Raw genomic sequence first — 25,796 nt, 5'->3', positions numbered from 1 at the left:
GTAGGCGAGCGGGTCCTGGGCTTGCAGACCCTAGGAAGCGAAATATCTCCCCAGGGCAGCTCAGACCCGGCTCCAAAAGGTTTGCTTCTTGCTGGGCTCTCATTCCCTCAGATGGCGCTGGGGCAAAGCTGCGTGGGCTGCGCTCTCTCTTGGAGTCAGATTATCTGGAACAGAGTCTTGTGTTCTGAGCTGCCCCTGAAAGTGGGAAGAAGCGCTTAAAAGTCCATGCAGAACTTTAAAATCACATCAGATAGATTCCAAGGGAGTCTTTAGAGAGTCTCCAGTCACCGTGGTCCTTTCTGGGTGCCTTGCTCAATTCCCCTTCCTTCCGTCTCTCCCCCCACCCACAATCCGGAGCTGTGCTCATTCTTCAGGTTAGGATGTGGTGCCTTGCGTTACGTTGTTTGGGCTAAAGTGCAAAACCACCAAGAACAAGACATGCATCTCCTGCAACTACTTGTGGAGAGGGGGATGCACCCAGCGTGCAAATTACCACGTCTCCCCTTTTTAAAATGCAAGAAAGCAGAGGCCTGCTCTTTCCCCAGCCGAGTATTTTAAAAGGAAAGCATTGATTTCTACACGCACAGAACTCTCCACAGCTGCCATGGTGTGTACATGTGTGTACCTCCTTCTGGTTCCCGTGTGAGAAGTGCCTGCCCCCTAACTCACACCTCTTCCTCCTCGGTCTTTGATGAGTGAAAAACTTGTCCCCCCTCCCCCTATTGGCTCAGTTGCTGTGATGTCACAGCATGTGCACAAGCATTCTAATGCCTTGAGGTGGGAGGGAGCCGTTTTCAGGGAAGCAGATTGGCTGGGGTGGGTGGGAGCCTGCGCGAGACAAAAGGGCAGCAGAGAGAATGGTGGGAGGTGCAAAATTCAAAGCACCTGTGGGCTGCAAGAGCCAGAGAGAGCAGAGAGAGAGATGTGTTTGGTCTGTGAATTACAAATAATCAGTTTCCTGCTGTCCTCTTCCCCCATAGCCCTGGCCTCAGCTGGCAAGTAAATCTCCTGCTCCTGCCCCCCACGTCCTTGGCCCTACAAATGCCACCTTGGGGAGGCTGGTCTCTGTCTCTCTGCTTCTGCTTGCACCTGTTAAGTGCCCTGCTTGATATTCTACCGTCGCAGCTCCTTTTCCCGCCGAGGGAGCTGAGAAGCTTTAGAGTTCCCTCTTAATATTTCTGTACCATTATTCGCTTCCCCCTTCTCTTCCTCCCCTCTCTACACCCCCTCCCCCCCCCAGCCCCATAAATATGCAGGGGACGGCACTCGGCTGCCTTGAAAGGATGGAATCTATTTTTCTCCCTACATTACATGCTGTAATTACTTCACACAAAGTTAAATCTATTTTTCCAATTCACCAAAGCCCCCCTGATTATTCTACCCACGCCTGGGGAAAAAAGTTTCTCTCTCTCCTTCTCTCTCTCTCTCTCCTTCTCTCTCTCTCTCTCTGGCGCAACTCCTCAGCCGCCCCCCTGCTCTTTCCTCCGCTCTCTCCCTCCCCCTCGAGCCAGTTCTCCCTCCCACCCCCCCTCATGTAAATTCATAGTGCCGGGTTCGTTTGTTCCATTAGTGCTCGGCGGGGAGCGATTGGGCAACGCTTATTCCTGAGCTCCGGCCCCGGTAATTGCCGCTGTCTGCTGCCATTATGTGCAGCAGATGAATATTGATGCACCAGCCCTTGCACGTCGCTGCTGTCTCATCTTCACCTGCCATGGAGCGGGGAGACGGTGGGGGTACCTTCACCCCTTCTCAAGGGTGGAGAGGTCAGGGAGGTGCCTCGTTTCAGTGCTATCCTGATACCAGCCTCCAGCGAACTATAAGAATGTAAGGAGAATCAGGCCAAAGGGGACCCATCTAGTCCAGCTTTCTCTTCTCCTCTCAGTGGCGATGCACGTGCCTGTTGTGGGAAACCTGCAAGCAGAGCATGAGCATAAGAGCTCTCTTCCCTCCAGTGGCTTCCAGCAACTGGTATTCAGGAGCAGAGCTTAGCCATTGTGGCTAGTAGCCATCAGTAGCCCTCTCCACCGTGAATCTGTCCATTTCCCAGGCCATCCAAGCTGGTGGCCATCACTGCCTCCTGTGGGAGCAGGTTCCATAGTTCAACCATGCGCTGTGTGACCCACTATATCCTACCCCCACTGCCTCTGAATACCTGTGAATCACAGGTAGAGTGCTCTTGTGCTTGGGTCTTGTGGGCTCCTCCCTGGAGCATCTGGTTGGCCCAGAGGCTGGAGTAGATAGGTCCCCCATTGGCCTGATCCAGCAGGACTCTTAAAGGGAGTAGTCTTATCTCTCTCTATGAATGAGCCTAAAATTGGTTACTGGTCACGATGGTTATTTGCTTCCTCCTCTGTTGGGGGCATTAATGCCTCTGAATACCAGTTTCTGGGAGTCGCAGGTGGAGTGCTCTTGTGCTCAGGTCTTGCTCATGGGCTTCCCATTGGGGCATCTGGCTGGCCACTGTGAGAACAGAGTTCTGGACTATGTGGACCCCCCATTGGCCTGATCCAACAGGTCTCTTCTGATGTTCTTATAAAGGATTGGACAACTCCACAGAGGGGAATAAGGTTATCACTGGCTGCTGGCCAGCAGGGCTGTGTTCTGCCTCCACCGTCATCAGGTGGCATTAATGTCTCTGAATACCAGTTTCTGGGGAGAGCACTGCTGCTGTGCTCAGGTCTGCCTTGTGGGCTTCCCATTGTGGGCATCTGGTTGGCCACTGGGATAACAGGATGATGGACTAGATGGTCCCTCTTTGGCTTGATCCAGCTGCAGCCAGGCTCCTCTTCTCCACCTGGGACCCCAAAGAGCTGCTGTCAGTCAGCGTAGACAACACTGGGCTGAATGTCCCCAGTAGCCTAGCCTGGTATAAAAGACCACTTTCTAAACTCCTCTGTCTCCCCTTGCCCGCCCTCCCCAGAGCTTGGCCACCCGCCTGAAGGAGAACATGGAGAAGCTGACAGAGGAGCGTGACCAGCGCACGGCAGCAGAGAACAGGGAGAAGGAGCAGAACAAGCGGTTGCAGCGCCAGCTACGGGACACCAAGGAGGAGATGGCTGAGCTGGCAAAGAAGGAGGCAGAGGCCAGTCGCAAGAAGCACGAACTGGTATGGAGGGGGAAGCGTGTGTGTGGCTTTATGGGGACATCCGCCTTGCCCATTTCATTGCTGGAACAGAGTTACGGAGTAGTAGGGGTGGAAGGTACCCTAGGGGGACATCTAATCCAACCTTCTGCAATGCAGGAATCACAGCTAAAGGATCCCTGGCAGGTGACCACCTGACTTCTCCTTAAAACCATCCCATGAAGGAGAGTCTTCTACCTTCCAAGGGAGTTTGTTGCACTAGGGAACGGTTCTCATGGTCAGAAAGTCCTTCCTAAGTCCTTCCTTAAGTCAGAATCTCCTTTCTCGTCATTTGAATCCATTGGTTTGGATCCTTCTCTCTGGAGCAGTAGAAAACAAGCTTGCTCCATCTTCCATCTTCCATGTGACAGAACTTTAGATATTGGAAGATGGCTATCCCATCACCTCTCAGTCTTCTCCAAGCTAAACAGACCCACCTCCCTCAACCATTCCCCATAAGGCTTGCTTTCCAGACACTTCATCATCCTGATCACCCTCCTCCGCACACCTTCCAGCTTGTCAATATCCTCCTTAAACAGAAGTGGACCCTCGGCTGCTCTACACCTGCTGCAGCCCCCTCCATTCATTAGACCACTCCTGGCTTCTCATGGCTCACCATGAACCCTCTTCCTGTTCCACCCAGTCTCTCAAAGGCAGGTTTTCCACCACCCTCCCTCCCTCCCTTTCCCTCCCTCTCCTTCCCTCCCTGCTCTGTGTATTTTTATTCTAGCTAGCACCCCCAGCAAAGCCCACCAATCAGAGCCAAATGCAAAGTAGTTGTGGGGGAGGTGGGGCAGAGCCAGGTGCAAGCTGGAGGGTCTGGGATGGAGCCGAGCCCTTCCACCGTCCCCCCAACTGGGCTAAGCCGTCTACGCAAGTGCAAATTTATGTCCAAGTTAATTGCAGGGTTAAGCATTTCCAGCAGTGTTTTGAGAACCAGAAATGAACTCGCAGGCGTTCCATCTAAAAGAAAAGCCTCTCCTGGTTCCTCCACCTCCTTCCAGCCTTTCCTAGCTTTCTTCATTTTGGCAGGCTAATTTAGGAGTGGGAAGGGAAAACACACCGTTGTTGTTAAATGGTTGGGAGTCAGAAATCCTTGATATAAAAAGGACCTCCTTCACTCAGCGCATAGTTAAACTGTGGAACTCCCTCCCTCAGGAGGCAGTGATGGCCACCAACTTGATGAATGGCTTCAAGAGGGGATTGGACACATTCATGGAGGGGGAGAGGGCTATCGATGGCTCCTAGCCATGATATCTCTGCCTGCCTCCACAGTTGGAGGCAGCAATGCTTCTGAATACCAGTTGCTGGAAACAGCAGGAGGGGAGAGTTGCCCTTGCCTTTGAATCTGCTTGCAGGGTTCCCATAGGCATCTGGCTGGCCACTGTGAGAACAGGAGGCTGGACTAGATGGGCCATGGGCTTGAGCCAACAGGCTGGTCTTGCAGAACTATTGCAGAGATCTAACGGTTTCTTCCTCCACCCCCTGTTCTTGGGTGCACACTTGGTTAGGGCAAGACCCTTGGCTTCACCATTGCTCCATGCAAACTGATGGAGCCCCACCCTGCTGGGACACCCCTGCAGGAACACTTGCTAGTGATGGGCAAGAGGTTTGCCTCCCCCCGCCACTGCTTGTACAGACCAGAGAGCTGGGTGGCCAGCAGTAGCAGCATGGGCCACTTGCATGTGTGGGGGAGAACGGCACAGCGGGATCTGCAAGGGCCCTGTTACCCTCCCAGAGTCATTCTCTCTTCTCTCTTCCTTTTCCAGGAGATGGATCTGGAGAGCTTAGAAGCTGCAAACCAGAGCTTGCAGTCAGACCTGAAGCTGGCCTTCAAGCGGATCGGTGACCTGCAGGCCGCCATCGAGGACGAGATGGAGAGTGACGACAACGAGGAACTCATCAACAGGTAGGCAATGGGTGGGGACCGGGAGCAACCAAATGAGCTGTCCTTCTAGGCGTCGCTGCGTAGCCCTCGCCTCATATAAGAGCATTAAGCAAAATCCTCTTGTCGGGGTGGGGAACCTGCAGGCGTCATGCAGCTCCTGCCATTCCAGGCCATTGGCTGTGCTGGCTGCTGGGAGCAGAAGTCCAGCCTCAGTTGGGGGGCACCATGTTCCCCACCATGGGCCCAAGGCAAGAGGTGGCCAGGCAGTTGCCTCCGGGAAGCTCCCAAGCGGGGCGTGATGGCTGTGGACAGCCAGAGGTAGACTGCCCTTGGACACAGAGGCTCTGTGTAACTATTATCATCAATGGTTGTGGAATAAGCTCATCTTCCGAACACCTTTTAAGCCACCTGGGCTTAGCAAGTCACTTTGTGTTGCCCTGGGTAAGGTAAAGTGTGTAACAAAATCAGATGATGATGATGATTAAATGCTCAACAGATTTTGATACTTAATGAAATTACACACTAAAAAAAATAGCTGTTATCGGGAAACATAAAATACAGTAGTGGGTAATTGTTATAACTTGAGTAAACTTTTTCAAAGGAAAAAAGAAAAGAAGCATAGGGGTTGTATCCAACTAAGCTGTACTCAGAGTAGACCCCTTGAAATTATTGGGCCCAAGTTAGCCTTGCCCATTAACTTCACTGGGTCTACACTGAGTTGGATTCAAGCCATATAATGTTATTGAGCCAATATAAATGGTTTTCCGTGGGCCTGCCTGCTCTTCAGGAGGGCTGGCATTGGCTACATCCGGGTATTTTCAGCGCCCATTTGCAGTTCCCATCAAAAACTATTGCAGAGAGCAGTTGAAAGAGATGGGCATGTTTAGCCTGCAGAAGAGGGGAGTGAGAGGAGGTGTGGTGGCCATCTTCAAATATCTGAGGGTCTGCCACATGGAAGATGGAGCAAGGTTGTTTTCTGCTGCTCCCGAGGGGAGGACCCAAACCAATGGGTTCAAATGACAATAAATGAGATTCCGACTAAACATCAGGAAGAACTTTCTGCCGGTAAGAGCTGTTTTACAATGGAATGGTCTACCTCAAAAGGGGATGGACTCTCCTTCATTGGAGGCTTTCAAACAGAGGTTACATATCAGGAAGTCTTTCGCTTCCTGCTTTGCGGGAGGTTGGCCTGGACGTCCCTCGGGTCCCTTCCAACTCTACGATTCTATGAGCGAGTCCCCCTGTCACGCTCTTCTCTCCCAGCTACGCTTCTCGTTTCTGGTTGCCCCCCTTCCCTTCTCCCTCATCCTTGTCCCGCCTTCCTGTGGTGTTTATTTTGCCTGTTTTCTCCCCCTCCCATTCCCCCCTCCCTCCCCCCGTTCTCCAGTTTGCAGGACATGGTGACAAAGTTCCAGAAGCGCAGGAATAAGCTGTGAGGATGAGTTTCTCTCCCTTGGTTTCTAGTAACCCCTTTGTTACTTCTAACCTCAAGCATGCCACGGAGGGGGGGTGGGGGGCCAAAGGGCCTCCCCCACCCCCCACAATGTAGTTGCATGCCCCCCTTCCTTGCGTGCGCATTGGCCTGGTATGCTCTAACTCTGTGTTTGCTGTGTCCCAAATGGGAAACTAATCGTAGGATGGGAAGGGAGGGATTTGTGTGTGAAGAAGGGGTTGCTGGGTCGAGCCTTGCTTGGTTTCTGATCCTGGAGGGGGAGAGTATTGTCTCCATATATGCCCCCCCCCCCGAGATAAAGTAAGATTCTAGTCCTCAGGGCCGATCCAGCCAATAGGCAGCATGATGCTACTGCCTCAGGCTGCAGAAGCTCCCAAGTTGATCACCCAGAGAAGCAGTGCTCTCATCGGTGCTGATCTGGGGTGAGATCGTGGCCATTTGGGGCAAGATCTTGCCTGAAATCCCATGAGTGCTTGTGGAAGGCAGCAGAACAGGACACACTGCTTCTGACAGCCCTCGTTCTGAAAAAAAGGGTTGATTTAAACAGGAGCAAAGGAAGCTGTCATAATTTTGCATACTCAGATCCATCTAGCTCAGTATTGTCTACACTGACTGGCAGCAGCCCTTTCACGCAGTGAGTCTTTCTCCCAGCCCTACGTGGAGATGCCAGTGGGGATTGCACGAGGGACCTTCAGCACGCAAAGCAGATGCTCTGTACCGCAGAGACACAGTAGTCCTCCTCCAATTCTTTCCTTCGGTTCTCCCTCCCAGTTCTTTTGTTGGATCACCTGTCGTTCTGGTGAATTCTGGCGATGCTCCCAGTGGGCACACCTGTCCAAGTGGTCCCCCTGTGAGCAGTGGATGCATTGAGGATCCAGCCCACCAGCTTTACTGGCATTACACACACAACTTTTTGAGCAAACGCTTCAAAATTGTTGTGTGGGTGCACTGCAGAATCTTTGCAGGCAGACCGATTGCATAGAAGGGTATTGGCTGTGACCCCCCATGTTGGGTGGTTCCACCGGGTGTGAGGCTACATAGTGGGTGAGATAGTCCTGTGAGGACCTCAGAAGAGCCTGCTGGTCTAACATCCTGTTCTCACAGTGGCCATCCAGGTGCCCCCATGGCAAACAGGATCCAAGCGCAAGAGCCCTCTCCCCTCCTGGGGTTTCCAGCAGCTGGTATTCAGAAGCCTTGCTGCCTCCAACTGTGGAGGTATGAGATTGTTGCTGGGTCTGCAGGGAAGTGCAGCCTTGTGGAGAATCGTGTGCTAAATGGGTGGGTGGGCTTCTTCAGCCTTCTTTTTGAATGATTGCCTTACTGCCTCGCTCTAGGTGCTTGGAAAGGGGGGTGGGGCAGAGACGTCCACCAGGAAGATGCTTTTGAACATCCAGAGTTTTTGATACCTGGAATAACTCAGCTCATCATAGGACAGAGAGCAGCCAAAAATTCCAACAACCTGGACAAAATTCTGCGTGCCACCCCCCATGACTTCTCTCTGAGCCCAGGATCCTGGCTCTCCTGCTGCGATGGCTGTGATGGCAGAGCCTCTTTCCTCCCCGAGCCGAAGATGGGCTTGGCTGTGGCTGTGGCAGGATCTATACGGGCTAATGATAAATGTAATCTTGTGTAGCAGTGATAGAGGGCCGCTAGAGCCTTGTTGTCACACACAATTAATGTCCCCCACAGTTCAGTCTGCGTTTGTTCGTTCCCCGGTGATTTGGATCCCAGTTAACTAATGGAACGCCAGCCTGGACATAAATTGCCTTTGACGGGAGGTTTAATTCCAACAATTTAAAATCTCAGCTGCCCCCCTGAGTTTGTTTACGGGGCTCCTTAGATTTCTTTGCGGTTTGTTTCTTTCTCCCGAGCAAACAAAACAAACCCAAAAAACACCCTGTCTCCTGGCATTTATTCCCAGAGAGGGAGATGTTGGGTTAATCAAGGGGACCTCGTTGCTTTGAATTTAACAAGGGAGATTCGGATTCAGGAGAGATGCTTGCCCGTTGCCATGCTCTTCCCTCGACGGAGGAAATGAAGAATAGCGTTCATTTTTAAGTTCACATTAGATATCCATTAAGAGGGGGAGATGTAGAGGCTGTTCCTGCAAAGTTTCCTGGGGGGGGGTTAGTGGGAGGGGCGGGGGTGTTCCCCCACGGTCCTTCCACTTAGCTCCCTGAAAAACCAGGCAAAGAGTTATTGAGCCCAGCGAGGTGGGAATGAGAAATAACACCCCGATCTGCTCGTAAACGCACTTGTTATTGCCGTAATCCTAATGAAAGCGGTAAACAGCCCCTGTATTAGAGGAGAGATTTATACGGGGACGGCTCTAAATGTGTAGGAATAGTTCCTGTGTCCCCCCCCCTTTAAAAAAAAAACCCACGCACAACTGTGCTTTTCCGTGCTCGAGGCAATCAATACACTTATGGACGCTGCCTATAAATTTAGAGACTTTAAGCCGGATGGGGGCTGTGTTTACGTGCCCATATAAATCAGGCCTCGCTACCCTGTGGCGGGGGGGGGGGGTGTTTCGGCTCGCTTGCGGCCATAAATCTTTGCCCAGCCGAGTAGCTGCTGTGCGGGGCCCTCTAAACTCCCAGTTTACCAGGGGACAGCGGAGTGTAGCTCTTCCCCACCATTGCCTTAATCTGATGCTCTGGCAGAGGAGGAGGTGGAGGGCTGTGAGAAAGGAAGCTTTGCTCCCTTTTCCTGTCCCCAGCAGCTCTGCAATATCCCCCTTTCCTCCCTGTCCTTAACATCTGCCTGCTGTCTCTACCATTTATTATCTTTTCAGGCCCGTAATTCAACTGGCAATGGGCTGGGGTGGGGGGAGGAGATGGATGCCAGGAGTCTGGGCTGGGGTGGATGGAGAGGAAAGGTGTTCTGAGGTTTTCCCTCCCCCTTTCTTTTAATGAGCTGAACTCATCATATTGGCAGAGGAACGAGCCTTTGATTATTTTCGTTAGCCAGCTCTTGGGGGATTTGAAGGTTTAATGGGCCTGCCCTCTTGGATGTACCTCGCCTTGAGGGGTCTCTCTCTTTCTCACCGTTTTGTAGATTCTTCCCTTTCGTCCCCTCTACAACATCCTCAATTTTCCCTGCACAGTCCCGTTCTGAGCCTCCCCTGTGGGAAATATCTCTATGATATGAACGAGCAAGGGGTGGGGGTTGGAGGTGGCTTATTTATACCAGCTTATCTGATACGGCTCCTTTTCCTCCAAAGACATGGGAGTTTGGTGCAAAGATGGCTAATTTTTCTGCTGGGAATCTCTGGCCCTGTAGGGATCCTATGGGGTGTGTGTGTGTGTGTGTGTGTGTGTGTGTGTGTGTGTGTGTGTTCCTTGAGAATGCAAACAGAAATTTCTTAGCCTCCTCAACAAACTACAGTCTCCAGGAATGGAGAAGGGAGAAGCAAATAGAATACACCCTTTTAACTTCATTGTGGTTGGAGGCTGCAGTGGGGTGAGAGAGGCCTTGTGGAAGAAGTGAGTTTTTTGGGGGGTGGATTTGACTGTGGGGGGGGGGGAGAAAGGGGTACCGCTGTCAGGTAGCCTGAGGTCATCCAGGGTTGGCTGGTTGGTTTATTTTACTGCATTTATATCCCATGTTTTCCTGCGAAGAGCACGTGACGGTGTACATAGTTCTCTCCCCACTTAAATAAGCCCCACAACAACCCTGTGAGGTAGGTTAGGCTGAGAGAGGCAGTGACTGGCCCAAGGTCACACCAGTGAGCTTCAGATCCTAAGCACTAAGCCAGTAGGTGGGAAGAGCTGTGCTTGCTGCTTTCCTGAGCACCATCGTGGGTCTCCTAGGCGCACTGCTCTAAGCAGATCCTCAAAGGCAGGAGCATATTGTGAGAATCGGGAATGACATCGTGGCGTACAAAAATAACTTGAAGCTGACGGTTGGAGACCCTTGAAGGCAGCTCGGCAGTTACCCACGGAGAGGCTCAAGAGGCTGTCGGCTATCTCCTTTTCCGCAGGGTAGGGTGATGGATCTCAGCATAGCACAGACTTCTCCGTCTCCGTCTCTCTCCAGCTCTCCAGGCCAGTGGGCATGCGACGTTTTTCTTTAAAATACATTTCAGGGATGGAGAATGGTGCAGGCGCACAAACCTCACCAGCCCTCTCTCCCATGCCCCTGACATTTGGCCAGGTTGGGCCCTTTCCAGGTGCAGCTTTGTTTAAGCTGCCGGAGACGGCAGTTTTTCCTCACCCAGAGAGTCAAAGGTGCACCAGGAGGAGGATTTGGACTCTGAAACATCTGGAGGGGTGCCAGGGTGGGAAAGGCTATCCTGCACACTCCTCCTGCCTTCACCTCTGGCAAAGAAGGCCCTGTAGGCTTTTGAGTTGTTTTGAAAACCTTCTTGACCCGAGGGCTGAAAGTTGTGTGTGTGCAGACTACAGGAGGCAAAGCCTGCGTCCAGGCACATCCAGCTCCCCTCAGCATAAGAGAGCCTGGCTGCTGGATCAGGCCAAAGGGGGCCTCTCTAGTCCAGCATCTGGTTCTCACAGGGGCCTACCAGGTGCCTCTTGGCAGCAATTCTCCCCATTTACGATTTCCAGCACTTACCCTTTCAGTAGTGGAGTTAACCTTTCTCTCTGGCCTTGGCCAAGGTCAGGAGGGTGTTCCAAGGGTTTTTAAACCCCAGTCCCGTTCATCAGCATGTGGCACCCTGCTCTAATCCAGGTGAGGTTTGGGGGCGGGTCCCTCCTCCTCGACTGCCGATTAACTCTTTCTTGGCTGGCCCTCCTAAGTACCTTTGTTGTGCATGTTGAATATGATCCTGGCGCCTGCCCCGGGAAGGACAGTTCTCATGCAGCCCTTCTCCCTCCTGTTCCAGCGAGGGCGACTCGGACGTCGATTCTGAGCTCGAGGACCGTGTGGATGGTGTCAAGTCATGGCTGTCCAAGAACAAGGGGTCTTCCAAGACGGTCTCTGAGGACGGCAGCCTGAAGAGCAGCAGGTTAGCATTATGGGGCCTGGGAGGACTCCCCTCCCCTCCCCAGCCTCCATTCCTCCTACTCCTCCTTTTACCCACCTCCTCACCACTGGAATCGAGTTGGTGCAATGCATCCTGTTCCCAGCACCCACTTTCTGTCTGCATATGGGGCCTTCTTCTGGGAAAGGATTCCTGCAAGTGGGTTCCCAGGAAGAGAATCTCTGTCTCTGTCCAGAGACTCCAGACAGTGAGTGAGGAGATGGGATCCCAAACTGCAGTTAGCTGTGGCTGATGGAATGGATCCCCTTCGTCTTCCTCTGGGCCACTTCTGGGGCCCCTGGAGCTTGGCCAGACATCTCCTGAATCTTCACACACACACACATTTTCCTTGCAGGCATTCTCAAACCCCACTTTACTTGGGAGTGGGTGACCGTCATCCCAAGGGCTCCAGTGCCTTCCTTCCTCTGCACCCACCTCTCTTGGGGAGAATGTCAAGTAGGCCAGGAAGGGGCGCCTGGGGGGCATAAGAACATAGGAAGAGCCCTGCTGGTTCAGGCCACCCAGTCCAGCCTTCTGTTCCCACAGGGACCCACCAGATGTCCCAGTGGGAAATCCACAAGCAAGATTTGAGCATACATACATGCATAATTTTATTTGTATGCCACCTTCCCACAGTTCAAACCACGCTCACGGCAGCTTACAACACGGGGGGGAACACATGACTGCAACATACCAAAAGTAGCGAAAACAAAATAAAACATTAAAAAATACATAACCATATGGAACAATTTCTGCATAAATCACAAGGAGATCTAAAGTAAAGTTTTTTCAAAAAAATTCAACAGCAACCCAAGAGTCCATTCAGCAGCCTCAGCTTTTGTAGCTGGAGTCAGTCGGGGGCCTCCCAAGCCAGATGGGAAAAGGCCTTCAGGAAAGAAGGGTCATCCAGGACTCTCAGCACAAGAGCACTCTCTCCTCCTGCGGTGTTCAGAAGTCGTGCTGCCTCTGTCTGCCGAGGGCAGAGCACAGCTGTAGTGACTAGGGCCAGGCAGAGGGGTTTCTGCAGCCTTGGCCACGAGCCCTTCCCCTGTCCCCCTTTCCCCTTCCCTCTGCAAGTTCCTGAACCCTCAATAGCACAAACTGAAGGCAATCCTCTCCCTGCAACCCTGTCCTCCTTATTCCGCCTCCATCCCACACGCTCAGGCCACCGGAAGGGGGTCAGCGGCTATCTGCCTGTTGGCTACTGAAGAGGGTGCCTTGCTGGAGTGGCCCAGCGAGCCATTCGCCAGCCCTCTCCTTCTGCCTCCCCTTCCCCTCCCCTCGCTCAGAGTCTTTGGAAGTGACCAGGAACCAGACGGGCTATTTATAGGACACCTGTTGCCATGGCAACCAGCCGCACTGAGCCGCGGCAGCCTGATGCTGATGGCGCGGGCTGAGCCGAGGGTGCCTGCCTGCCTGCCTGCCTGCCTGCCTGCCTGCGGGTGTTACAAGGGCCTTTTGTGTTCCTCCGAAGTGGCAGGGGAGACGATCCCTCCCTGGGGTGGGGTGGGGGTTGAGAAGCCCCTCCCTGACACACACCCCATATCCCGCAGCTGAGCAGGTGCAGAAAGGGTGGCAGGAGCAGCGCTAGTGGACCTTGCCCGCCCCAATTCCAGCGCACTCCTCAAGCGAGCACCTGCTAGTGGGGATCGGGTTGGGTGTTTGCGTCAAAGCCACTTCTCACTTTGGGGATTCAGCCCCCCTGCTCCCCCACCACCACCACACACCCCTCCCCTCCCCCTTCTTTCCTTCCTTCCCCCAAAGCCACCCACACATGCCATGTGCCAAGCAAAGGAAGATCTGAGGCACACTCTTAATTGGTTTAATTTATTCTTCGGCATGGATGTAAAACATTTTGTTATGGAAGATAATGCCCCCTTTTTGCCAATGCTGGGAATCAATTGTTACGTGCCGCCAGCGTTTTTCAGGTAGTTGACAACAAAATTAATTGAAATCAATAGCGGCTTTTTTTCCAGGGGGGAGGGGGGGGAAGCAATGGTGTAGAACAATGCCTTAATTTGCATGATGCTTCCTGTGAAGTTAATTCTTTCGCAGACACAGTGTTGGGCTGTTTTCTTTCTGGATCTTCTTTCTCTCTCTTTCCCCCTCCCACATGCTCACTCAACCTCTCCCACTCTTCTTCTTCTTCTTCTTCTTCTTCCTTTTCTCTTTCTCTCTCATCCACACACTCACACTCATTCTCCTACCCATACCCCAACCCTTGAATTTACTGTCTCTCTCTTTCTGTGCTCTCCCTTGCTCCCTTCCACCTGCCCTGTCAGAACCGCCCTGAACTCAGTTGCTAAAGAGGGCAAGGAGGCTGACGAGAGGCCCGCCTCCGTCATGAGCTCCCTAAGCTACAGGAAGCGGGGCAACCTTAAGGACTCCATCGGTGGCAAAGGGGACGAGGAAACCCTTTTCTCCACCCTGAGCGAGCGACCGGACTCTCCCACCCGCTCCTTCCGCAAGGCCAAGCGCAACTCAGGGGCCAGCGGCCTGGACGACAGCAGCTCCATCGCCTCGTGGAAGAAGCCCACCAGAGTGGTGGACGACCTGGACGAAAGGGGCTCGGTCCTCTCCCAGCCCTTCTCTGAAGCCAGCGGCCAGCTCTGCCACAAGGGCTTGGAGAAACGCTGGTCCATCTCGGCTGCGGAGTTCGACAAGACCTCAGTTCTGTCCGCTCCCATGAGTCATGGCGGGGCCTCCTGGGGCGGCCTGGATTCCCGGGAGCAGGACGCCAGGTCGTCCCTCAGCTTCGCTCTCTCCAGCCCAGGCAGCTTGCGGCGGAGCACCTCCCGCCTGGATGACCTCAGCCCTTCCTACAGCCGCCCGGGCTCCCGCCTCTCCATGGGCCACTCCCAGCTGGACGACGCAGCCAGCATTGCCCCCAGCGACTCCTTCTCCCTCTACAGCCAGCACTCCCTTTCCCGCAGCCTCTCGGTGCCCCCGCGGCCCCGCAGCTCCGCCGCGGATGAGCTGCAGGCAGAGGATCCCGACATCCGGCCCGTCAGCCACCGCAGCTACCTGGACCCGGACCTGGAGGCGGCCATCAACGAAGTCCTGAGCTACAAGCCCGTCAAGTTCAAGCGTTCCAGCCTGGATCCTGACTCGGATGGCGACGACGACAGGAAGAGCGTGCGGAGCACCAAGAGTGCCGTCCTGGCGGAGCACTCGGCCGAGCACCCGGCCAGCAGCCTGCGCAGGTCAGCCTCGGCCTTGGATTTCTCCAGGCCTCATGGCACAAAGGGCAAGAGCAGGAGGAGGAGCTCCAGCGAGTCCTCTTCCTCCTCCTCTTCGTCCTCTTCCCCGGAGCGCCAGCGGAAGAGCTCCAAGAAGCGCTCCAAGAAGTCCAAGAAGAAGTCCAAGAAGAAGAAGAAGCAGCGCTCACGCTCGGGGTCCTCGGAATCCTCTTCCAGCGGCTCGTCGGGCTCCACCGTCTCTTACCGCAGCAACTCCAGTGTCAAGAAGGGCCCCAAGCGGGCAGGCCCGGGCTCTGAAGGGGAGGACGTTTCCAGGGAGGGCCCCGAGGCGGGGAAGTCCAACAAGCAGCTCAAGAAGGAGGAGAAGCAGCGCAAGAAGGAAGTGGACAGCCTGATGATGAAGTACCTGTATCGCCCGGAGAGCGACTAAGGCAGGTGGCATGGAGGCAGTTGTGTGCCAGGTGTGAGCACGGCGTTCCTGACTAACCTCTAACAAGGGGGAGGGGGTGGGAGGCCCTCCAGGCTGGATTTGAGCCTTATCCTGGATCAACGGCAGCTCAGCTTACCCAAGCGGAAGGATATCCAGGTTCTTCTTCCCTGCATGCTGGCAGCGGATGGACGGCATGGGTCGACTTAGCCTCGGAGTGTGCATGTGTTTGGTGTGTCTCCCACTAACCTCGTCCTCCAGGACTCGCCTTCCTTTTCAGGCTGGATCCTGACTCCTGTGCACTGGGTTCTCCCTGCTCAGTCAAGGGGGCAGCCCCTAACCTGTGTGGCGCAGGGTAGTAGTGGGGCATTCGCTTATTTCATTTCATGTTATGCATCGATTCCTATAAAACATCTCCAGGAATTCAACAATAACAGCACTAGAAATTATATACATGTCATCTATTAAATCAGCTGGGTTTTATCCAGTACGGTGCTAAGTAACTCGTCCTGTCTGCGCAAGGATTCATAGGGTCATCTAGTCGAAACCCCTACAAAGAAGGAATCCATGCTTGTGCAGCAGAACTCACCACTACCTCTCTTCTTCCTGAGCATGCTCTAAATTTGTTCTAGGTTTCTCCTCAACCCTCTGGAGCAGATCTGGAAAGGGGTGCGAGGAAGAGAGGGGGATAGTTTCCATTGCACCAGCCAAAATCCTTAAAGCTAACATAGCGAGCGCATTTGGATACAGCCCAATGAAAACAATTTCACAAATTTTATTTAAGGCATTTGTATGGCGCTTATTCGCTTGCGTTTCTCAGCGGCGTACGTAAAAAAAGCCAAACTGGATAAATTGAAACTGTGAAATAGAAATCTACGATAAAACCTAGTGCTATCTTGAAAAGCTTGCCAGAAAGAGGAAGCCTCAGCCGTGCGCCTGAAGTTCTGCAGGGAGGGTTGCCTGTCTAATCTGACTGAGTCGAGAGAGGGCTTCCACAGGCTTGAGCGCACTGATGGTAAAAGCGATTAGAACAATTTCATATATAAAAACAATTTCAAGTCCAATACAGATAACGGGCTGGGATAAAGAAGAAGAAGAAGAAGAAGTATATCTCCATTTATTGAGAAAAGGAGGTCTTCAGATGACGTGGCCTGCCTGATGTTGAAGCTGAGCTCCTCTCTTTGTGGTTGGAGCAGGGCTGCCTGCCGTCAGTGGTGGCCTGGCTAGCTGTTCCTGCCATGCAGAGGTTCTCGGCATCATTGGTTGGAGTTATTATTATTATTATTATTATTATTATTATTATTATTATTATTCCCCGCCTTTTTCCTTGACAGGCCTCAAGGCGGCTTACAGATAAAAACAAGAATTACTAAAAACATGGGGAAATCTATCATTAAAAAACAATTAAACATTGATAGAATTAAAACTATATACATACATAACATATACATACAGATGCACTTCTGCGGGGAGGCAGTTCCACAGCTTTGGGGCTGCCACAGAGAAGGCCCTCTCCCCCTGGGCCACCACACCCCCGAGCCGCTGAGGGTGGAGGAACTACCAATCTCAGCACCTGAGGAAGTTTGTAGGGAAGGAGGCGATCTTTCAGCTATTTGGATGTGTTGTTGTTGTTGTTGTTGTTGTTGTTGTTGTTGTTGTTGTTGTTTAGTCGTGTCTGACTCTTCGTGACCCCATGGACCAGACAGGCACTCCTGTCTTCCACTGCCTCCCGCAGTTCGGTCAAACTCATGCTGGTGTATTTGGGTGTATGTATATCTAAATCAGAATCCCACTTGGCCCGGTCAAAGGTCAAGCCTCCGTCCAATAAATGCATCCCTTTTCTGGGCAGACCCAATTCCAGGTTGAAATCCAAGCTGAGTTTTGGGTGTGCGTGTTTCTCCTGTCTGAATGGACTATTCAGGGTCAGGTGAGCAAGCCCTCCTGATTGCCACCAGGGCAGATCTGCAGAGCCAACCAAAACCCTGCCAGGCCTAGGCCACCGCTTGCCCCAGCACTTTCCCCACCTACCAAAACCCAAGGTGCCCTTCACGCCTGCAGTGTGTGCCACCATGTACAGGTGCCAGGCTCTGTCCAGCTCTGGAAGGCCATCATTGTGCAGGCCTGACCTGGAGAATTGTGCCCCCATCCTCCATCCTCACAACCAATCTTCTCCTCATCTTCTCCTAGTTCACCCCCCTCCTCCTGGCCACTGCTGGCTTGGTTTTATTCTGGCATGTGGCACAAGAGCGGGCAGGGTGCATCTACCTTGGCCAGAGAGAAGAGAGTTCCCAGAGCGGGGCGGGGTGGAGAGCCATAAGAAAGCCGTGTCTCTCTCGGAGTGTCACTGCTACTCTGAAGGCTTGAACATCTCCTGATGAGGCTGCGCTGCGCTTGGCAGCTGCGCACGCCCAGGTTGGGAGCCTTTGTTTGCCCACTTCGAAGATGTGACAAGGGAGAGGCGGCTGTGTGTGTGTGTGTGTGTGTGTGTGTGTGTGTGTGTTTGCCTCTGCAGCAAGCATTTCGAAGAGAAGCAACGGCAGCGAAGGCAAGATTGTGTGCGCGTCCCTCTTCCCCCTCCCTGCCAATCCCTAACAAAAATTTATTTGTGTATTAAATGGTTTCCGACAGCTCTGAATGGGAGAATTATCTAGAAAAGAGAGACTGCATTTTCTCTCTTTTTATTTCCTTCTCCCTGCCCCCACCCCCCGCACTTTTTTTTTTTAAAAAAAGACATTTTCTCTTTTAAATGTTCAATTACTATTGCAGCCTCCCGCAGCTGGGGGAATGTTGTGCTTTAGATTTCTTAATGCACTTAACGCTCCAGCTGCCATAACAAGAAATGGAGCTGGGAGGGGCAGGATTGGGTTCGGGTGCACGAGTAAGAGAGGGGCGGGGGGGGGGGGGGAGAGAAGAGAAGAGAAGAGAAGGAAGAAAATGTGTCTCTTTTTTCCTCCAAGCAACTGTGCAACAGGGTGTGGAATGGCTGAGAGCTGAAAGGAGGGACAAGGAAGGTCATTTAGTGAGTCTGTAATGCACAGCCTTCTTTTCTCTCCCGCCCCCAAACCCATCATAAGCACACACACTCCCTGTTTTCTGTTATCACTCCTGCAAGTTTCACACAATTTGGCCGTGTGTGTGTGTGTTTGCGAGAACAGCAAGAGATCCGGTGAATGTGCCCGACACTGTGTGCATTGTGGGAGAAACCTGTGTTGTTGTTTTTTTAAAAAATCAATCCAGGTTTTTATCCTGAGAAAGAAGGGTATCAAAAGTCTGCAAAGCACATCCCCCCTCCCTCCTCCATGGCATTCTGGAGTGTCAAATAGTTTTGTGGGTTTTATGGATTCCTTTTACGGCTTGGCCTGTTGCTCTTTTGCCACCCTGAGCTCAGGGCGAGGCTTCCCTGTCTCTAGCATGGTGGAGTGGGACTTGATTCATTTCACAGCTGAATTGCTCTGATTCGCACTCCACAAAACACAAACCGAAACGGCAACCGTCCTTTGAAATTCGCCTGAATTTTCCTAACGATCTGAATTTTTCCATGTGCAAAAAAAAATGCATGTGCTGGGGTTAAAGTGTGCGTAGAAAGGCATAAGTTAGTGAAAATAGCATACCAAAAAATGCATTACGGTAATGAACGTTGCTTGCAAAAATGTATTAGGCAGGATTATTACTTATTTTATTTATTTGTAACATATGCTGCTTGATTGTAAACAAAAACAACAACAGAACAGCCACCTCAAAGCTGTTTGCAATTAGGATTGCATACAAATATGTCTGCGTTAGGAGAAATTTGAAGTAAAAGGCTGCCGAATTTTCACGAGGACTTTTATCCACACATGAAGAATTTATATATGGGCAGTGACAGTTTTGCAGTGACCTCCCGGAACACAACCTCTGCATTTGCAAACTGACATAGCAATGTGGAGAACTGAACTTCAAGATTGGGAAAGACTGGGAACTTGAGAGGAAGGGAAATGGACAGCTTCCACCCGTCCTTCGTCTCCAGGCCATTTGGGCTTATTTAATTTATTAATTTATTGCATTTCTATCCCCCCACCCCCTGGGAATTCCTGATACTGTGTGCATGGTTCTCCCTCCCTCCTCATTTAATCCCCACAGCATCCCTGTGAAGTGGGTTACGGTGGGAGGCAGGTCACACCCAGCGAGGGCTCCATGGCCGAGTGGGGAATTCAAACCCTGGTCTCTCCCAGATCCTAGTCCAGTGCTCTAACTGCTGCACCATCACTGCCTCTCCCTCACACTGTGAAGGCTTCTGTTTGGGCTCCTCCTGGTTTGGAGAGCCGTCGCAGCTGGTTCTCCCTCCCTCCGGTCTGGATGAGCCTGAAACCTAATGAGGATGAAGAGATCTGAATCAGGATTCCCAGAGCTGTAGAGGAAACAGCTGGATCCGCTCGGATCCTGAATTGATTTCAGCTGCCCGACTTCCAACCAATCCTCGCAAGGCTCAAGTGCTGCGTTTCCCATTCGCGTGTTTGGATTTTACATTTGTGCCGTGCCCGCAGCGGCGTTCTAACAGAAGACAGAAATGCTGTTTCAGACGCAACTTAACTAATTTGTGGGGGGGGGGTGTGGCAAGCTAGGCTCAATTGCCAGGCTCCCATCGCAGAGCTCCCCTCCAGCAAATCCTTCGTGCCGGGAGGGAATTTCCAAATGGCTCCGCGTAATGAGCGAGTTTGCGAGGTTATTTCTTCTCTCTCTCTCTCTCTCCCCCCCCCCCCGCGCTTTTCCCTGAGCGTGGCTTGCAACAGATAGGGGTGAAATTTCCAACAAATGCCTGATTTGCTACAGATTATTTGCTTAGCTCTGCTAACTACGGGGGAGAGTAAATCACTGCGGAATGCCCTGGAAGTGTCTGGGAGAGGAGAGGAAAAAATATAAAATAAAAATGAATAATGAGCTCTCGTGAAAGTGAGCTGCTGGCTTAACAGTTTGCCGAGGCAAGCAGAGACCCAGAGGAGATGTGGGGGCCCCCTCTATGAGCTGGGAAGAGAACCCCTGAACGCCCCACCTTGAGGAAAAAAAGCTCTATTTTAAATCAAGCTCTGCTTTTTGCAAACCACCTGTTCCTGAGAGAGGTCTTCCTCCAGCCAGCTCTGGCAGAGGGCACATAAGCCTGCTCCCGCCCCATAACCGCACCATCCAAGCCCCCAATTTTGTCATGAGCACAGGATTCAGTCTTCTGAATATCGCACCCTTTCCCCTTCTTTTTAAAAGAAGCCTCATCTTTCTAGTCCCTAATACAGTGTGAGATCCTTGATGAGATTTCAAGCCAAGCGGAGGCAGGGGTTGGGAGGCAGTGTGCTGGAATGCCAGTAGTAAATTGCAGGCGCTTCATGTCTTGCCCCTTTAGCTCGCAGCGGCAGAATAAATTGTGTACAGCAAGTGCATTGGTGAACCCACAAGTTATGTGCGTTGCAGGAATCTGCTTTTCTGGGCGCAGGATATGGGTTCTGAGCTGCCGTCCTCTCCTCGCCCTGGTTGGGCCAGAGCACCCAGAGCCAGCTTTGAAAGCAGAACTTGGACCAGGGCTTGGGGATGTTGGAGGCTTCTGATGGAAATCGCTTCTTCCTTCCATGCCCGGAACAGAAATCAATCCAGCAAATGCGATTGGGATTCACTGCTGTTGTCACTTTTAGTCCGCAAACGATATGTAATAGATCACACTCCTCCTCCCAATTTGCATTGTGTTTCTTTGCATTGAAAGGAATGGGGGCGGGGAGCAATGCAAAAACAAAAATTGGAGTAATTTCATCACAGCAAGATGGATCATGTGGCAAAAACTGAGTTGCTCCAGCCTTGTTTTGTAGGATGCGGCTGGTGTGTGTGTGTGTCGGCCAGCATTACAGGGCACAGCAGTGGCCTTCCTGGGGGCAGGTCAGGAAGCAGAGTGGAGAACAAAGGGCGTTTTTACAACTGATACTAATCATTAGGCCTTCTTGCTGCTACTTGTGCATGTGTGTGAATAGATGGGATTAGAAGCTGAAGAAAGGCAGCTTTTAGGGTGTCAGTCTGACCCGGGCAGGTGGCCAGCTTGGAAAACGCAAGCCGCTGAGCCTCCACTTCACTCAGAACAGCCCTCTGCCTCGGTTTTTGACCTTGTCCTCTTGCTTCCCCCTCCCGCAGCCCCCCCGGCTATCGGAAATCATTCACCTACGACAAGTCAGACGAGGAGCGAGACACTTTTGACGGCGCCCACCGGTCCAAGCACTCCTCCCGGAGCTACCTGAGCGACAGCGACTCGGAGAGCAAGCCAGCAGAGACCACAGCGTAGCCCCAGGCAGGAGCAAGGCTGGCAGGCCGGCGGGCCGTTCGCCTCCCGACCCTCTCGCTCTGGGGTTGGGCACGCCGGGTGCAAACGGAGGCACCCCTCTGCAGCACCAGCCTCCGGCCAGCCCGCTTCCAGCTGGTCTCTCTCTCGCCCTTGCCGCCAGCTTGGGGGCGCCGCACGACCACCGTCCTCTTGCATGGGAGAGAAAGGCAAGGACTCTGCAAGGCCACTTGTTCCTTGCGGCGAAGAGGTGGGCTGGGGGTGGGCGGCCTGGCCACCCTGCTCAGCTGCAGGGAGCCCCACCCCCCGCCCCGCCACTGCAGCCAGGCTGACCTGTGTGTGTGCCAGAGGGATTTTGCGCTTCTGCCAAGCTTGCCTCCGGTGGCCCCGTTTGTGGCTGCAGGACTGTTCCACGGACAGCAGAGGATGCCAGCCGCCTCCTCGCTTCCTCTTTGTTCGTGCGTCAAGGTGTTGGCGGGGAAGCCCTTCTCAACGCAGTGCCTGCCCCTCTTACATTATAATTTAAATCCGTTCTGACCTTTGTGTGATGTCCAAAGAAACGAGAAACAACCCCCCTTTTATTCGAAACATTTTTTAGAAAAATAGCTGAGCCGAAAAACACAGATGCACTCTCTGTCTTCTGCCTCCCAACCATGGGAGAAAAACCCACCTGCCCCTCTAGCTCAAGTCACACGCACAGCTCATGCCCTGCATGCTGCCACACAAATCCACATCATTTCCATGCGCGCATTTTCTTGCACTTGGATTTGGGGGGTGGGCACAGGGTGGTGGTTGTTCTGCCACACCTTCTGAGCACCCCTGAGAGGCTCCCTACCTCCAGGAATGCTTTTGTTTTTAAAAGAAAGAGCAGAATGTATCCCCTCTGCCTTCTGCCGTCTCCATACACACACACAAAACCACACACGCCGTCTTTGCGCAGGGGGTCCCAGGTCCCACCCCTTCCGCTAACCAAAGTGGCTCAGTCGTCTTCTTCTCCCCCCCCCCCCCCGGCTTGATCCATATTTTATCGCTCATTTTTCTCTGCTGCTGCTCCTCCAGCAGACTTCCAAAGGAGCCGCTTTGCATTTTAGCTTCCCCAAACACCCTTTGCTTCCCTGGCCAGGAGCCCCCCACTGCCCCCCCCAGCCCCAACGCTCACCTATAACCCTCGCTAAGTTATACACAAGACTGGACTCTTTGTGGGGGTGGAGAGCTTGTAGGGGAGAGTGCTGGGGGCGCCCCGCACTGCCAAGCTCCTCTCTCTCTCTCTCTCTCGTCTGGGTTTGGTTTCTATTATTACTATTTTTTGCACTACTTCAGTTGTGCGTTGGATTTTTTTCTAATTTTATTTTTGGTTCCCTTCCCCTCCCTTGTCTGTCGACTTTAAATAAAATAAATAATGTCATTTATGGGTAGTGTAAACCCTCTGGCCGTCGGTGTCTTCTCTGAGAGTGTCAGTGGTGGACTCTCCACCTGACGATTTTAAACAGAGGTTGGATGGCCCTCTGTCGGGGATTCTTCAGCTGAAATTCCTGCATGGTGAGGGGTTGGACAAGATCGCCCTCAGAGATCCCTTCCACCTTTACAATTCTGTGATTCTGTGGTCCTGGCCAAGGGAAGGGGTGGAGGAGATACGTTTCCCCATATAATGGAGCCATAATTCTGCAAAAAAACCCACCACCAACCTCTACAGTTGGAAGCACACTTTGTTCTCATGCTGCACAAAAGATTTATTTCTAGAGTGTGGAAACATAAAGATCATCCGCATTAACAGGAGCCCACCTCTCTGTGTGGGTCCCTGACCTGGGCATTCCTCTGGTCCATGAAGAGGCAGGTCCAGCACTCTTCCCTCCTGTAGAGATGCAGCAGGCAGCTTCCTTTCGGCTGCAGGTAATTCTTCCCTCTGTGTCCACTTTAGAAGTGACACAACAATTCAGAGGTGAGATGGAATTGGGGGGGAGGGGACGGGAGTTCACTCTTGTTTGCTTTTGGATGAGAAACTGCCTCATTCGCACTTTCTGAAAAACGATCCAAGAACTGGAATGCAGACCTTGATTGAAATTTGCTCTTCTCTGAATTTTGCGATGCAGTTTTCCAGCCAGCTAACGTTTGCAAAAATCATTAGGGGGAAAATGTGCCTCACAGTGCACCTTCTGTGATAATAACATGAACAAATGCATTATATTAGAGAAAATTGCACACAAAATGTGTTTATTTCCTGGGTAGGCAAACTAAGGCCCGGGGGCCAGATCCGGCCCAATTGCCTTCTAAATCCAGCCCGCGGACGGTCCAGGAATCAGCGTGTTTTTACATGAGTAGAGTGTGTCCTTTTATTTAAAATGCATCTCTGGGTTATTTGTGGGGCATAGGAATTCGTTCATCCCCCCCCAAAAAAAATATAGTCCAGCCTCCCGCAAGGTCTGTGGGACAGTGACCAGCCCACTGCTGAAAAAGTTTGCTGACCCCTGGTTTATTTGAAGAAAATGCAGATGAATTTTCATGCCGATGTTTAAATCCACAGAAGCTGTGGAAATGTGCAGAACGGAATTTCGGATCAGAAAAAAATTAAGAAACAGAGATCCGGACCCAGTAATTGCCTGTCCTTGGCAGCAACTGACTTAGAAGAGAATGTTGTAAATCTGTTGTGTGTTAAATCTGGCGTATTAACTTTTTTTAAAAAATAGACACACACCGGGCAACCTGTAGATGGTGTAGTGCTGGTTCAAAACATGCCTACCCCGTTTCACAGCACCAAGTGCAGAAGCATTCCCCCTTCCCCCATGCGGCTGTAAATTAACAACCGTTGTGGTGCAGGAGTTAAGAGTGTTGGAGAGATCAGGGTTCAAAACCCGACTGGGCCATGATGCTCGCTGGGCAACCTTGGGCCAGTCACTGCCTTGCAGGCCGACCTACCTTACAGGGTGGTTGTGAGAATACAATGGGGAATGGAACTGTGCACGCCACCTTGAGCTCCTTGGAAGAAAGGTGTGGTATGAATGCAATAAATAAATCAGCCTCCGCCAGCATGGCAAGTGCTCAGGGGGTCATGGGAGGTGTACCCCAACAACATCTGGAGGGCTGCTGGCTCCTCAGCCTTTCATTACTAGAACCTGCAAGGCAGAGGTGGTGACAACTCTGGGGGCAACACTGTCACACTGTTGGGAGAAGACTTCTGTCTTCCATGGCAGAAGTAGTAGTAGTAATAATAATAATAATAATAATAATAATAATAATAATAATAATAATTTATTTATACCCCAGCCACTCTGGGCAGCTTCCAGCAAAATATTAAAATACAATAAGCAAACTTTAAGAACATAAAACAAGGAACAAACTTTAAGAACATAAGCAGAGCCTGCTGGATCAAGCCCGCCTAGTTCATAATCCTACTCTCCCAGTAGCCAACCAGATGCCCCAGTGGAAAACCCCTTGTGGTTTCCAGCAACTGGCATTCAGAAGCATCGCTGCCCCCAGTTTTGGAGGCAGAGCCCAGCCCACCCACCCGGTCGGGTAGCCATCAATAACCCTCTCCTTCTAAAGGCATTTGTCTTTTAAAGCCATCGCTGCCTCCTGTTTTAGAGAGTTCATAGACTTTCGTTCTGATGGTGCTGCACCCTATGTTCCAAAGGTTGCAGTCAGGAGCCAGTGTTGGCACAAATCCTGTCTTGTCTTTGGGACCAGAACTTGTATGTACAGAGGGGAGTTCAGCTTTGGGCGCCGAGGCTGCATTGGGCATGCATTAAACCCTCAACATGGTGAGCAAATCACACTAACCCTGTGTGGCAGATTCCTGCCTAGAGCGGCCTCCCTTTCGTTTTCGGATCATGGGCAATTTTTGACTCGAGCAACCTGGAATGCGTCCTAGCTTTTTCTCTCAGGCCTCTCAGATGCTGTCGGCACCAGCTGCTGCCCACGTTTGTGACCTCCAGTGACCGCTGGGTTCCTTTCACCAGAAGCGTGACCGCCTGCTTAGGGAATGAACAGAATCCCTCATAAGAGCGTGGCAACGACCTTTGTGGACAATGAAGCCGAATGCTGGAACTTGAAGGATCGAGAAAAAGAAAGGACTTCTTTAAACCGTGGAACTCCCTCCCACTAGATAAGCCTTTCTCAACTTGTGGGTCTCCAGATGCTGTTGAACTACAACTCCCATCACCCCTAGCTAGCAAGGCCAGAGCTCAGGGATGATGGGAGTTGTAGTCCGACAACATCTGGGGACCCACAGGTTGAGAACCGCTGCACTAGATGCAGCGATGTCAACCAACTGAGATGGCTTTGAAAGATGACTAGTCAGATTGATGGAGGAGCATCAGGCTACTGCTGGCTACTAGCCAGGAGAGCTCTACTCTGTCTCTGTGGTTGGAGGCAGCAACGCTTCTGGATCCCAGTTGCTCTTGTGATCCTGATCCCTGGTTTCCCATAGGTGTCTGTTCGGCC

The 25,796-nt window shown here is 52.1% G+C and overlaps 1 protein-coding gene across 16 annotated transcripts in view; it reads left to right on the top strand.

The window, feature by feature from the left end:
• The window catches only part of MYO18A (myosin XVIIIA), a 150,165-nt gene extending 127,384 nt beyond the window's left edge, over window positions 1–22,781 (top strand). For 8 of the 16 annotated variants that reach the window (XM_083587358.1, XM_083587356.1, XM_083587355.1 and 5 more), the window contains 6 exons: window positions 2,921–3,106; window positions 4,891–5,030; window positions 6,397–6,441; window positions 11,306–11,428; window positions 13,726–15,074; window positions 21,215–22,781. In XM_083587358.1, coding sequence (XP_083443484.1) covers window positions 2,921–3,106; window positions 4,891–5,030; window positions 6,397–6,441; window positions 11,306–11,428; window positions 13,726–15,073 — 1,842 coding nt within the window. In that variant the 3' untranslated portion in view covers window position 15,074; window positions 21,215–22,781. The remainder of the gene's footprint in view (window positions 1–2,920; window positions 3,107–4,890; window positions 5,031–6,396; window positions 6,442–11,305; window positions 11,429–13,725; window positions 15,075–21,214) is intronic. The other 8 variants (XM_083587351.1, XM_083587350.1, XM_083587348.1 and 5 more) reach the window with 3 other exon arrangements.
• Window positions 22,782–25,796: the final 3,015 nt, after the last annotated feature.

The sequence above is a fragment of the Podarcis filfolensis genome (assembly GCF_964270895.1).
Source record: "Podarcis filfolensis genome assembly, chromosome: 15".
NCBI classification, from domain to species: Eukaryota; Metazoa; Chordata; class Lepidosauria; order Squamata; family Lacertidae; genus Podarcis; species Podarcis filfolensis.
The sequence above is the reverse complement of the archived record's forward strand: the minus strand, read 5'-3'. Positions and strand labels throughout refer to the sequence as shown.